We start from the raw sequence: 14,134 nt of genomic DNA, 5'->3' as shown, positions 1-14,134 counted from the left end.
AGCAGGAATCTGAGCTCATAGCCCCGGGGCTATTATAAAGGGCTCCTGGCTACCCGATTTAATAGTCTTCTATGAGTCCTTGGCCCAGAAAGCACCGAGGGCAGGGCCTTGCCTGGAAAGTCACCGTCCCTTCCTCTCACACTCGTAACCCCTGCCAAGCTACCTTCCTTTGCTGGTCGAGGCTGTGGGCATGCTCAGAAGGGCCTGTCCACCCTCCCTGCTTCCCCATGTGGTCGTGGTGGGTGATGGGCCGAAGGCTCACTAAGGACCCTGTGATCAGGGTGTGGGCAGCCCCCGGTCAGGTTTTCAGTCATTTCCGGGTCCTGTTCTACTCCTCACCGTCTCCTGCAGGTGTCTGGCCGCTCCCATTTGAAGCTCGCCTCCCAGGTCATGGCTGTTGTCAGGATACGTATTATTCAGAGCTTGCCAGATATTTGCTTTAGTGAGGGTGTGTTCACGGCAAGGTTCATGACTAAGTTCTCCAGAAAACTTATTGGTTCTGGGCTGGACTTTGAGATGAGACCCAGAGCCTTCTCTTGGCTCCACTTTGTTCCTAAATTAACATGGGTGGGACCTGATGCAAGCTCTCTGCCTTTTCCTTCTACTAGAGAAAAGGGCTTATCCCGGCCTTTGACCTACTGCTGGCGGGTTGGGTTCAGAGCTTTTCAGACCATGTCACAGTGAGCACTGAAGGGGACACTGTCCCTAGGACAGATGGGCCACTTTTCAGTCAGCCGCTGAAAGAGTGCATCACTCATCTGATGGACCTGCCGGGAGGTCCCACTGCCTATCCCTCCATTACTGGGCTTCAGAGACTGGCTCATTCATCCAGTGTGTGCATGAAGGCTGCCAGCAAGTAGGTCTCCTCGTCCTGCCCAATGGTTGCTGCGTTGCTTCTTTTTGCAGGTGGCCAGCAGCCTCTGGTTGGCATCATGCTCTCTTCATTTGCCAAAAGTACTGACCTGTCACTCTGTTCCCCATGGTCTTTGGGTCGAGCCACCTCTGCCTCTTGCTTCACCATTGGGACTCACACCCTGTGCTGCAGACATTCCTGTGTGCTTTGGCCTAACCTTTTAGGAGCAGGGTTTATAAATTAAGGGGATGCCTCCCACCTCAGGTGCACACTTACTGCGTCACTTCCACGGTGATTTTCTTCTTTTTTTTTGGCCGCGTTGGGGCACGTGGGATCTTAGTTCCCCAACCAGGGATCGAACCCACGCCCCCTGCAGTGGAAGTGCGGAGTCCTAACCACTTGGCCGCCAGGGAAGTCCCATGACTTTCTTCTTATTGCTGCTCCTGGGACCTTGACTCACCCAGCCTCTGTCCCCATCTTCCCAGCCCCGGGATCACTTTGTTTCCTGCTGTTTCTTCCTCTGCCCCTTTCAAGCAGTCTGCAGAGAAAAGATGGTGATGATAATGATGATGATAACGATAATGTTATATTGTCATAGCAAAAACTTACATAGAGCTTGTTATGTATGTCACTGATCTAAGCACTTCATTTGGATTAACTCATTTAATCATCACAACAACCCTATGGGGTAGGTATTATTATTATTGTTCCCATTTCACAGATGAGAAAGTTGAGGCTTAGATGTTAAGTAACCAGCCCCTTGGGTCACACAGCACATAAGCGATAGAGCTAGGATTTGAACCCAGGCAGTCTGGCTCCAGATGTTACAGTTTTAGCAACATGGGACACTCATAGGTTGGGTTTTGTCTTTGTTTTTAATTAATTAATAAATTAATTTATATTTTTATTAAAAATGTTTGATGGTATGGAAATGTGAGAGCTATGGGTAAGGAGGAAGGTCCAAGTGATTGAGGGAGAAGCTTAGCAGTTGAAAAATAGGGGTGAAACCATAACCTCTTGTCCAGAAGTTTGGTGTGAGATTAGCAATAAATATTGGTGGTCCATTTTTCTGAGATCTCTTATCGACCTATCGAATATTCTAGTAAACCAAGGGCCCCATTTTGCCCATGAAGCAACTCGTACTTACAGACTGTGAATTGTGCTGAATTCTTGGGGTTGTGATCTCGTCTTCTGTAATGTACAGGAATTTTTGCTAGATTTTTAAACCGTTTATTCAAAATAGTTTTAAACTTACAGAAAAGCTTTAAGATAAGCACAGAGAGCTTTTTATACCCTTTATCCAGATTTCCCAATAAACTATTTGCTTTATCCTTCTTTCTCTCTTTCTCTACACAAGCGCACACACACACAGACACACACACACACAGACACACAAGGTATCTCGAAAGTTGCAGCGCAGTTTTAAGCTTTGATAATTTCAGAAGCATAAATGCAACCTTCTTAAAACATCACTTATTTAGTTTTGGGAATTTTGAATACTAAATAAATAAGTTAAATTTATTTAAATTAAATAAGTGTACATGTTGTCAGGAAAGAAAAAAATGTTTTTTAGACACTAAAATTTTGCGTGCCAAGAGGTTGGGTAACTTCCCTTTCTGGCTGGTCACAGACGTGGGTTAGCCTGGGGGAACGCCCCTGGGTTGGGGACATTTCCTTCTTAGCAGAGCACTAAGGGGTGGGTGTGTTTGTCTTGAATGGGGGTGGGGGGGGCTGCTTCCAGCGCCCCAGCCCTGTGAATCCACTTCTGCGGCTGAGATCTCCCTGCCTCTTCCTGCCCGCAGCCTGCCTTCCTTCCTTCCGCCCAGCGGGCTCTCTTGAGGGCCTGGGAGCCTGGAGCTTCTGAATGCAGATGACATGGGGCGAGCTGACGGGCTTAGTAATGGGTTTATATCGCTCAGAAATGTAGGTCGCATGAAGTTTAGCCGGGCTCCTCCAGGGAAGGTGGTCATGTGTCTCCTTAGTCAGTCGCCGCTGTAGCCATGACCTGAGTAATAGTGACTCAAGGACAGAGACTCTCAAGTCAAAACTGACAATTTTTCATTTACGTTGGCAGGAAAGTCAGACTGTTAGAGCTGGGTCAAGGACACCTGGGGAAGGATGGGGATAGGTCTCTCAAGGAGACCCTGCACAGTGGCTGGGAGGGCGGCAGTGATCCCCCAGCCTGCAGAGGCCCCCGTCCCCCAGCCTGGCCCCGCTCTGGCCTGGCCCTTGGCTGGACCCCTCCTATACAATTTATCTGACGTTTTAGTTTCCTCTACCCCCTCAATCTGTCAGGGAGCCCCGGCAGACTGGCCAGGAGTGAGTGAACCATGGCCTCGGTGAAGAGGCCTCCTCTTCTCTCCTCAAGCTACAGCCCTGGTCTGGGAGAAGGGGTGGGTGCTGCTGTGGTCTAGTTTTGTTTTGTTTTGTTTTTGAATTCAGGCAGGAATCAGAAAGCTGTGGATTCTGGCAGGTGGTCATTGTGCCCTTCCCCCGCTCCTCCCTGGGCTGGTCCCTTATTCCTCCATAGCCCTTTATCCAAAACATACCCACACAGACTGGGGACCAGCCCCCGCCCCTGTGTTTCTCCCCAAATCCCTTTAGATGCGGAGGGAAGAGAAAGAGAGGGGAGGGGACCTGCCCCCTCCTCAGGCATCTGGGAGGGAACTACCCCCGTGGGCTTCACTCTTTACTGTGGGCTCTCTCCCTGACACTTTTGTTAAAATCGAGCCTGAATAAAACTGTAAGTTTAATATGGGGGGAAAAAAGGATACCCTGCAAATAAAGCCTTCAAGCAGATGACCTTGTCTGGGAACGTGGGCTGGGGTTGCTTCCTGTGACCGTGTGGTTTCGCTCTGCCAACACTGCCTTCTCTGGGCTTCAAGAAGTTCCATTAGGGCTTCCCTGGTGGCGCAGTGGTTGAGAGTCCGCCTGCCGATGCGGGGCACACGGGTTCGTGCCCCGGTCCGGGAGGGTCCCGCATGCTGCGGAGCGGCTGGGTCCGTGAGCCATGGCCGCTGAGCCTGCGCGTCTGGAGCCTGTGCTCCGCAGTGGGAGAGGCCACAACAGTGAGAGGCCCGTGTACCGCAAAAAAAAAAAAAAAAAAAAGAAGCTCTATTAGCTGTGTCAGTCCCATATACAAGGGCGGTCTAGTGGTCTGTGTTAGACCACAGCCATGTGAAAGAAACCTGAGAGGCTACCTGGACTGTGGCATGGTTGCCGAAAGAGCATATATATGCTTTGGTTACATTAATAGAGGTATAGAGAGAAGGGAAAAGGAGGTTCTTAGTTCAACTAAGCTTTCCTCTTGGTCAGAACACATATAAAATATTATATTCAGTTCTGGATACATTTTAGAGAAGAGGGGAGGTATTGGAGAGATCCAATAGGTTGCCTTAGAGGTGGTGAGCGTCCCGTCATTGACAGTATTCACGAAGAGGCTAGGGAAACAGTGTTCTGGGTTCTTTTTAGTGGAGTCTAAGATATGTATACATATCCTGGCCACATGTTGTGGAGCTGGCAAACTTAAATTGCAATCCACTAAATAAATCGTGGGGCTTCCCTGGTGGCGCAGTGGTTGGGAGTCCGCTTGCCAACGCAGGGGACACGGGTTCGTGCCCTGGTCTGGGAGGATCCTGCATGCCGCGGAGCGGCTGGGCCCGTGGGCCGTGGCTGCTGAGCCTGCGCGTCCGGAGCCCGTGCCCCACAATGGGAGAGGCCACGGCAGTGGGAGGCCCGCGTACCCCGCAAAAAAAAAAAAATTGTGGTATAGTCACACCATAGAATACTGTGCAGCAGTGAGAATCAGCAATCTACAGAGACACACAACGTGGATGACACACACATAGTGTAGAGGGAAAGAAGGCAGACACCAACGAGTGCACCCCGTTGTTCCATTTATACGTAGTAGACAACCAGGCAAAACTAATCGAGGGTGGTGGAAGTCAGAGTGGCTGCCGATTGCCCTTGCGTTGGGTGGCAGCAACAGTGGCTGCACGAGGTGGGTGTCTGGGTGCTGATAACATTGTGTTTCTCCATCTGGGTGCTGGTGACACAGGTGGGTGCAGCGTGTGAGAATCCAGTGAACCCTATACTTAGGATGTCTGCCCCTTTTTGCATGCATATTATACTTGAGTAAAAAATAAAAATTTGTTAACCCGAAGATTCTGAAATCACGCAAGTGGGCTAGAGGCTAGGAATATATATGTACTCTGCGGAGCTTCTGGAATTGACAGAGTGAGGGAGATAGAGATGGAGATAGAGATACAGAGAAGGGGCCAAATGGCCACTCCACCTGGGTGGCTGCTGGTGATCCATGGCCTGTGTGTTATGGAGGATGAGCTGATTTTCTCTTATTTTTACATTTCCTCAGTACCCAGATAATACATCTTAGTGACCACTGAGAGGCCAGTTCTGTGTGAAGCCTTTAAAAGGCTTCCTAAGCCGTGGTGGCCCATGAAGCAGGCTCTTTTCAAGGGACTCTGCCAGTCACACACAGCACGGCTTTTCTTTTTATTTTGGCCGTGCCGTGAGGCATGCAGGATCTTAGTTCCCCCACCAGGGATTGAACCTGTGCCCCCTGCGGTGGAAGTCCCCAGCATGGCTTTTCACGCAGGGCCACTGGGTGCCTTGGGTATGGGCAGCTGGGGTAGCTGTTCTCCTTTCTGTGTGGGGCAGAGAATTGTTCACATTTTTCCTGAAATGCTAAGTCCCCTTCCTCCCTCCTGACTGCTCTGTTGTGCTTCCTCCAGCTTTTTGATCATGTCGCTGAGTGCCTGGGAGACTTCATGGAGAAAAAAAAAATCAAGGACAAGAAATTACCTGTCGGATTCACATTTTCTTTCCCTTGTCGGCAATCCAAAATAGATGAGGTAAGACATTCTGGGATTATAATGCTCCATAGAAGCCCCATAGGGGAAATGCTGATGAACCCTTTCCCTTGACTACTTTTCCCTTTTGCTTACAGGATGGCTTGTGTATCTTGTATTTTTTAGAAATATTTGTAGAAATTAATGTAAGGTCATGATAATCATGTTTATTTTTTAATTGCTTTAATTATATATGTATTTTTGGAGATGAATCATGGTATTTGTGGCCATTAGGTAGAGAGGACCATTTCTTTTTTTTGCGGTACACAGGCCTTTCACTGTTGTGGCCTCTCCCGTTGCGGAGCACAGGCTCCGGAGGCGCAGGCTCAGTGGCCATGGCTCACGGGCCCAGCCGCTCCGCGGCATGTGGGATCTTCCCGGACCGGGGCGCGAACCCATGTCCCCTGCATCGGCAGGCGGACTCTCAATCACTGCGCCACCAGGGAAGCCCGAGGGGACCATTTCTTAAATTCAAGCAAGTGAAGGAAAACAAAGTAGGTTTAGTGACCTTTCACAAGGCCTGTTGTTGGTACGAGTTTCCCTTGCTTTTGAGAACTGAGGCTTGATAGCCACACTCCCTGGGCAGACACAGGGTGAGACACCTCTCCTCCCACAAGGAGAGGTGGGAGATGGCCTGGGAAGTGACAGTTCTGGCTGTATGCTTGTTCATCAGTGGCTGTGGCCCGAGTGCCATCCCTGTGTGGGCTGGGCTAGGCCCTGGGAAAGAGCTGCATGCAGACGGGGCCTGCCCCCCAGAGGTGCAGTCTTTCAGGGAAGGAGGCATTGCAGAAGTGGAGAGGGAACGTCCTTAGGAGCACAAGAGCCCCGCAGAGCAGGGCAGATGTGCCTGGCAGAGAATGAGTCAAAAGTGTGCCCCCCATCTGCCAGCCTTGATTCCCATCTGGAGAGGCCTTCCTAAACTGGGCATGCTGCCTGCCAGGAAGTCAGTGGATCACAGGCTCTAATTATCCATCTGGAGACCTTTGCCCACTCCTCAAGGCTGCCCGGGACCTTCAAAGTTGTCCAAATCTAGAACAGCTGCCTTTTTCCACAGATGAGCAAAGTGGGCCTCAGAGGAGTTGGGGAAACTGCCCACAAGGAAATGGGCAGAAGTGGTGGGAATAGGATAAATCTCCTGATTTCCAACCCACGTTCTTTCCACAATACCATGTTCTCTGAGGCTTTTGGGGGCCTGAGGGTTGAAGGGAAGAAAACAGAGTATCCAGGGGCTTTTGGAATGCCTGGCTCGGCTGCAGGCTGCTGCTTGCCCTTCCCGGTGCATCCTGCAGGCTGTGTGGCTTTCAGAGCGCGGGGCAGCCCAGTGTGGACAAGCTCCCCATCGCTGTGTCCCCCTGGAGGCTACGGGGCCTGAACAGCAGCCCCTCCCAACCCTGCCGCATTTATAGTGACTTCCTCCATTCGGAGAAAAAGTCAAGTAGAACAATTATTTTTCTTTTCTAGTATCCTTGATTAAAAAAAAAAATACAGGGCTTCCCTGGTGGCGCAGTGGTTGAGAGTCCGCCTGCCGATGCAGGGGACACAGGTTTGTGCCCCGGTCCGGGAAGATCCCGCATGCCGCAGAGTGGCTGGGCCCGTGAGCCATGGCCGCTGAGCCTGCGCGTTCGGAGCCTGTGCTCCGCAACGGGAGAGGCCACAACAGTGAGAGGCCCGCGTACCGCAAAAAAAAAAAAATAATAATACAGATGCAATATGTAAAACTATTGAAATAGTATAAAGGTGTAAAGCAAAAAGTAAAAATTCCTAGCCTTCTACATTCCCAAGTGAATTACCATTGGATGTCTGTCCTTAATGTTTCTCCATTAATATACACACAGAGATGGATCATATTGTATAAATTGCAATGTCACCGCTTACAAATGGCGGTTAAGTTCCAAACTTGGGGAAGAGGCATGAATCATACATAGTCAGTGTTATCCTTTAATCTCAGGACGTGGCTCTTAGAAGTTCAGAAGCCAAAAATTATCTCAGCATTTTGTTTCTCTTCCCAATTTGGCTCTGACAAAAGTTCCTTGGGGCTGTGGAAAGTTTGAAAGCACAGAAAGGTGATCAGGTAATAACGGCATTTCTCTTGTTCTCTTTTTAAATGAAGTCTGGCTGTGCAGTTGACATTAGTTAGATTTGTGTGCCATGTGACACCACGGTACTGGCAGCCACTGGCTGTATTTGAGGATGAGCTGCAGGTTTTTTCCCCATGGCAGCCCCCAGAGAAATCCATTGTGTGAATGGATAAACAGGAGATAGGACAGAGTCTGGCTCTGTTACCCAGTGTGATCTGGAGTGAACCTCTTGTCCCCTCTGGGCCTCCGCTTCTGTCACTGTCCTTGAGCAGACCCCCAGGGGACCTGGGGGTTCCGGGGGCCTCCCAGCCCTCTTCCAACCCCATCTGCTCTCCTTTGCAGGCCATCCTGATCACCTGGACAAAGAGATTTAAAGCGAGTGGAGTGGAGGGAACGGATGTGGTGAAGCTGCTTGAGAAAGCCATCAAAAAGCACGGGGTAACTTCTCACTGGCCCCTTGCCTTGACTACCTGGAAGTGGGGGAGTGTGGGGAGAAGGCTGTGTGACCAAGGCTCTTTCAGGGGACAGTAGTGCATGGCCTGAGCCATCACATGGTGGCGGGGAGGGCAGTCCTTGAAGACCCAGGCAGGTGAGTGGTGAGAGTTCACGGTCTGGAAGGTCGGGGCTGGTTCAAAGCAGAGCTGTCCGAGGTGCTGCCCCAAAGAGCCAAGCCCTTGGGCAGGGGATGGCCTCCTTCCAATAGGAGGGCAGCTGTGCAGGGGGCTGGCATGGTCGAGTGCAGCCTGCCGGTGTTGCATCAAGTGCAGAAGGAACATGGATGCAGTGGGGTGGTTTGCACTGGGCTGTGGCTCTGTGGGTAAAGTCCATTCTGAAAAGAATCTTAAGCCAGATAATGAAGGGCACCTTGCCGTCTCCACAGCCTGACCACTGCACTCTAATCCAGTGAATTTGAGTGCCAGCAGTAATGAAAGCAGCACCGCCCACGGGGGGCAGTGGCGGCTGTGAAAATAGGAGCCCTCCCGCAAGGCTGTGTTGAAGCTTGTGATCTCTGCTCCACGTGTGTGTGGACGGTGACACCCCCTTTTCTCCCCCAAGGACTATGACGCCAACGTTGTGGCTGTGGTGAATGACACTGTGGGGACCATGATGACCTGTGGCTACGACGACCAGCAGTGTGAAGTCGGCCTCATCATTGGTAACGCTCACCGTGTCCTCGTCCCTTCCTGAAGCCAGTGTTTCCAGAAGAGGCACCGCCTCCTCTCTCATGACTCCGTGAGGTCACAGCTTCTGATCTCGTCTCTCTCTCCAAGGCACGGGCACCAACGCGTGCTACATGGAGGAACTGAGGCACATCGACCTGGTGGAAGGCGACGAAGGGAGGATGTGCATCAATACCGAGTGGGGGGCCTTCGGGGACGACGGGGCCCTGGAGGACATCCGCACTGAGTTCGACCGGGAGATTGACCGGGGCTCACTCAACCCTGGGAAGCAGCTGTGAGTCCCGCCCTTTCTAACTAGTCATATAGAGGACTTAGGGGACACTTAATGGAAGATTTGGGGTGGGAGGTGAGAGGAGCAGGAAGCCAGGTGATCAGAAAAGGAAAAGCCCGTCAAGTGTGTGTTATCTCTCACTTCTTTGGAGAGTTACACAGCTGTGAAGTCTGCAGCTTTAAAAGCGTATTTTATTTTATTTTTATTCTTAAATTTTTTTTGGCCACACGGTGCGGGTTGTGGGGTCCTAGTTCCCCGACCAGGGATCAAAAAGCATATTTTAAATGATTTTCTCTTTGTTTAATTACACTGTTATTGTGTCCTTGTAAAACATGTTGAAAATTAAAAGCACAGAGTCATTAGCACAAAGCTAAGGTTTAAAAGCGTTTCCATATGCTGTCCTCACTAGGGTTGCTGTTCAGGGTGGGAGAGGCCATCCGTTCATTCAGCACACATTTCTTGAACACTTTGGATGTACCAGCTCTGTGCTAGGCTCCAGGGATACAAAGTAGCACCTTCCCTTCTAGGACTTAAGGTCTAGTTGGGTAGGGAAGTCACACATGCAAATACCTGTCATGCAGAGGAGTGGGTGAGAGCCATGTGAGTCGTGCAGACCTTGGTGAGAACTTTTCCATGTCATGTATAGGCAGATGGGTCAGAGCTGATAAAGAACATCACATCAGACTTCTTTGGGCAAGTGGGTCTTGGCCTTGGGGACCTCTGGCTACAGAAGTATGAGAGATATTATTCAGGCTGGTGTGGGCATTGCTTCCTTTGAGCTACTTGTTTCCTGAAGTGCACACTCATATTTCTCTGTGATGCTAGCGTGCTGCCAGCTCTCTTTGATCGACCTCCCAGCAGCCTTATCCTGGAGTTGGATGCTGTCAGCCCTCTGGGAGATGTTCATTGACCCTGTTGGCTTAACAGCCCTTATCCTATGTCAGAGAGATGCTATCAGGGAGTTGATTTGTCATTTGGAAACCTATTTTACCTATTACCCAGGCTGGCGATTGGGCTTTCCACCTGAGTTAATGGAATTGCATAAATGGCCAGCCCCCCTCCACTGGGAGTTGTGGTAGTGAATAAATGAGGTCTCTCACTGAGAGAATCCTGAGTTCTTAGGCCCAGCGTTGAATATCTGCTTTACATGCCAAAGCACCAACCAGCTTGGTAATAAAGAGCCCCAGCTCTCATAGCCAAAGGTTTTTTCCCCTCAATCTATTGATCTAACCCCCAATTCTAAAACCTGACCCCAGCTGACATGAAACTATTTACTGTACCTGCTTATACATGTCAGTGGAGATCTATGCTTGATTATACTACTGCCTCAGGCCCCTCTGGGGTTATTCTGTACTCTGTGGCATATGTAACATATTACATCTCTAAAATCCTCAAATGTCCACGTTCCCAAGCACATATGACCCCAGGGGTTTCAGATAAGAAATTACATACCTGTAGTCACTATCAATCACTTAATCAGAAGTCACCCTTAGCAGAGCAGGTAGGGCAGTTACCTGTGGTAACTGAGCAGATATGGCCCAGGCCCTTGTCTGTTTCCTTAGCCTCAGTGTAGGGATCCTACATGGCTTGGGTGGAAACCTGGATTCTCTGCCCTCCATTTTGACGTAGTTCTGAATTTCTCTAAAGGGCTGAACCATATCCTCAGGCTGAACTGTGAACTGGGCTCACAGTTGGCTTGCAATAAACATTCTTGGAATGGTGAATGAATAGGGGATGGATGCAAGGATGGGTGGATGGATGGATGGATGGGGGAGTGGAAGATGGATGGTGGATGAGAGGTGTGGCTGAGTGACTGGGAAATGGGTGGCTGGCTGAACAGGTAAATGGATAAAAGAGTAAGAAGGGTGGGGTGAAGTCCATCTCCAATATGCTTCCCTGCTTACTGATTACCATAGGTCAGGTCTTGGTAAGAACAGTTCCAAAGAGATGACAGATGCTTGAGTTGTATCATATATTCCTAGAACTAGGCTATTGGCCAGAGAGTGTTTTGCCAGAGTAAATTTACCTGGTCTCTTAGATTTCTGCCTGATTTGGGGGGTCTTCCCTATGTCTTCTGTGCAATGCCAAGTTCTTCAAAGCCCTTTTGTTTTCCAAGGGAAAGGTGTTTGCTTCATTTGACTGATGGGGAAATTAAGGCACTAGGCTACAGGGATAGCCTACAGGGCCCAAGGCTCTTTGTTGAGGTTTAATCTGGCTTAAGTTTGGGGTTTTCTGTCCTTTTGGAAAGTACATGTTTTTCATAGTGAACTTTCAGAATGTCTAAGAGGCATCTCATCATTTATGAACAAAAATCATCAAGGATGGTCTAGAGGAATGTTTTTCTTTCTTTTTTTTTCAGGAATAGATTTTTTTATTTTAATTTTTTAACATTTAAAAAACTTATAGTACTTGCTTCTTTATGTATTTAGGCTTTCTACTTCTTATGATAATTTTCTTTATTTATTTTGTAACCCAAGTATATCTTAGGTCCTGGTCTATGTAATTAAGTCTATGTAAGTCTCTGTAAGTTCAAATTCTGTTTCTATCATACATTTAATTTTGGCATCTGATGTATTAATTAGCCCCTTTAAGCCTCAGTTCATTTATCTTTAAAATGAATAGTAATAATACAATTATATCATATGGATGTTTGGGGATCACATAATATAAGGAATGTAAAGCATTTAGCAATACCTGGTATCTGGTAAGCGTTGACAAACTATTACCAAGTTATTGTTACATAAATAGTTTATCCTAAGCCGTCTTGATCAATGGCACCACTGCTCAAATAGGAAGGTAACCCCCAAACAAATCATCTATATCAACATCTGTTTCTCTGCCTTTGACATTAATTTAAAAAATATTTACCAAGGGCATACTATCCTCAAGGTTCTGCTCTAGGCACTGTGGATATGGAAGTGACAAAATAGACTGAAAGGAACAAAAACCAAAACATACATACAACACGTTTTCATTCTATTAACCTTATAGAGAAATGTTTTTCTTTTCTTTCTTTCTTTCTTTCTTTCTTTCTTTCTTTCTTTCTTTCTTTCTTTCTTTTTTTTTTGGCCGTGCCACATGGCTTGCAGGATCTTAGTTCCCCGACCAGGGATTGAACCTATGCCCCCCTGCAGTGGAAGCATGGAGTCCTAACCACTGGACCACTAGGGAAGTCCCCTAGAGGAATGTTTTTCATTAGAATTACATTAAAAAAATAATAATTTTTTTAAAAAGGGGAATTCCCTGGTGGTCCCGTGGTTAGGATTCTGTGCTCTTTCACTGCTGAGGGTCCAGGTTCAATCCCTGGTCGTGGAACTAAGATCCCATGAGCCACATGGTGCGGCCAAAAAACTAAAAATAAAATAAAATAATAAAGAAGAATTACATAGAGCCCTTTAAAAAGCCTGTTGCCCAGGCATCCTCCCATCCTACCGACCTTCCCTCCCAATTCTGATTCCTTTGGCCTGGGCTGAGGCCTGTCTTCAGGAGCCTAAAAGTGATTCCAGTTTTTAACCGGGGTTGAAAACATAGGTGTGTTAGCTCTTTGTAAAGGCTCTGTGCCCAGGTGGGCTCTAGCCCACTATGCACCTCCTCATCTGTTTTGACTGAAGTTTGCACTTACTGAGTACTGACCATACATGGCTGACAGGACGGGTAGTGGTGGCACAGTGGCTCCTGCCTTCATTGGTGATGGCTGCTTCAGGACCACGGGGGAACGGCCCTGAGTATTCAGGAACCCCACCCTAGCCCCCAAGCTAGAAGGTCTCTCTCTAAAACGGATCAGACCTGGCCTTCCTCCCTTTGTTGTTTTGGTCCCATACCTGTCTCCTGTTGTAGATATCAGCCCTACCTTCTTTTCTTTTTTTTTTTCCTTAAATATTTATTTATTTATTTTTAGCTGTGTTGGGTCTTCGTTTCTGCGTGAGGGCTTTCTCTAGTTGCGGCAAGTGGGGTCCACTCCTCATCGTGGTGTGCAGGCCTCTCACTGTCACGGCCTCTCTTGTTGTGGAGCACAGGCTCCAGACGCGCAGGCTCAGTAGTTGTGGCTCACGGGCCTAGTTGCTCCGCGGCATGTGGGATCTTCCCAGACCAGGGCTCGAACCCCTGTCCCCTGCATCGGCAGGCGGAATCTCAACCACTGCACCACCAGGGAAGCCCAGCCCTACCTTCTTTCATTTTAAATTCCCTGTCTCCTCTTCCTGTCTTCTTGGGCCTCTGGCTCTTTTTCTCTGTTTTGTCTGGAATTTTGAATCCCATTTCCCTGTGATTCCTTCTCACATCTTTCTAAACAAAGGAGACACCACCCCACAAAACAGCAGTAGCAGTGATCATAACAGCAGGAAGGTTTGGTCTGGAAAATTCTTTGGCCTGAATGGTGGTGGAGTAACTCCACTTCTTTTCAAGTCATCCCCCAAACACCTGCTTACTTACTGTGGCTCTGCCTGCTGCATGGAATCTCTCAGCAGCTCTAATCCTCATTAGGTGGCCACAGACCTCACCCTCCTTCTCTGTCCCTGCTCTGCCTGTCGGGGCAGACCCTGGCTGCCAAGGGAACTCCTGATAGGCGTGCAAGTCCTTGCTCTCCTGTCTGAATATGGTCCCCTCCCCCTTCCTAGTCTCCCCCAGGCCTGTGCCCACCAGCAGACAGTGAGGTTGCAACACTGTGGTGCTGCCCACCGGCCTGTGGTTGTAGGCATTTGACTGCTGAGAAGCAGATCACGACTTGCTTGGTTTCACTGGAGGCTCATGAGAAGTGCTGTTTGCTTGTTCTGCTGCTCTGACAGGGACTCTGGGGACTGAGAAAGGACAGGCTCCTGGCCTTGGTCTTCCTTTATCTGGAAAGGGGGATGGCAGTATCTCTGCATCTAAGAGACCGTCGTGTA

General features: G+C 48.9%; 1 protein-coding gene across 1 annotated transcript in view; it reads left to right on the top strand.

Moving 5' to 3' along the window:
- The window catches only part of HK1 (hexokinase 1), a 74,111-nt gene that overhangs the window by 30,881 nt on the left and 29,096 nt on the right, over positions 1-14,134 (top strand). The window contains exons 4-7 of the mRNA XM_007454569.1: positions 5,605-5,724; positions 8,142-8,237; positions 8,856-8,955; positions 9,071-9,254. Coding sequence (XP_007454631.1) covers positions 5,605-5,724; positions 8,142-8,237; positions 8,856-8,955; positions 9,071-9,254 — 500 coding nt within the window. The remainder of the gene's footprint in view (positions 1-5,604; positions 5,725-8,141; positions 8,238-8,855; positions 8,956-9,070; positions 9,255-14,134) is intronic.

The sequence above is a fragment of the Lipotes vexillifer genome, unplaced genomic scaffold (genome assembly GCF_000442215.2).
Source record: "Lipotes vexillifer unplaced genomic scaffold, Lipotes_vexillifer_v1.1 scaffold708, whole genome shotgun sequence".
Taxonomy (NCBI): Eukaryota; Metazoa; Chordata; class Mammalia; order Artiodactyla; family Lipotidae; genus Lipotes; species Lipotes vexillifer.
The sequence above is the reverse complement of the archived record's forward strand: the minus strand, read 5'-3'. Positions and strand labels throughout refer to the sequence as shown.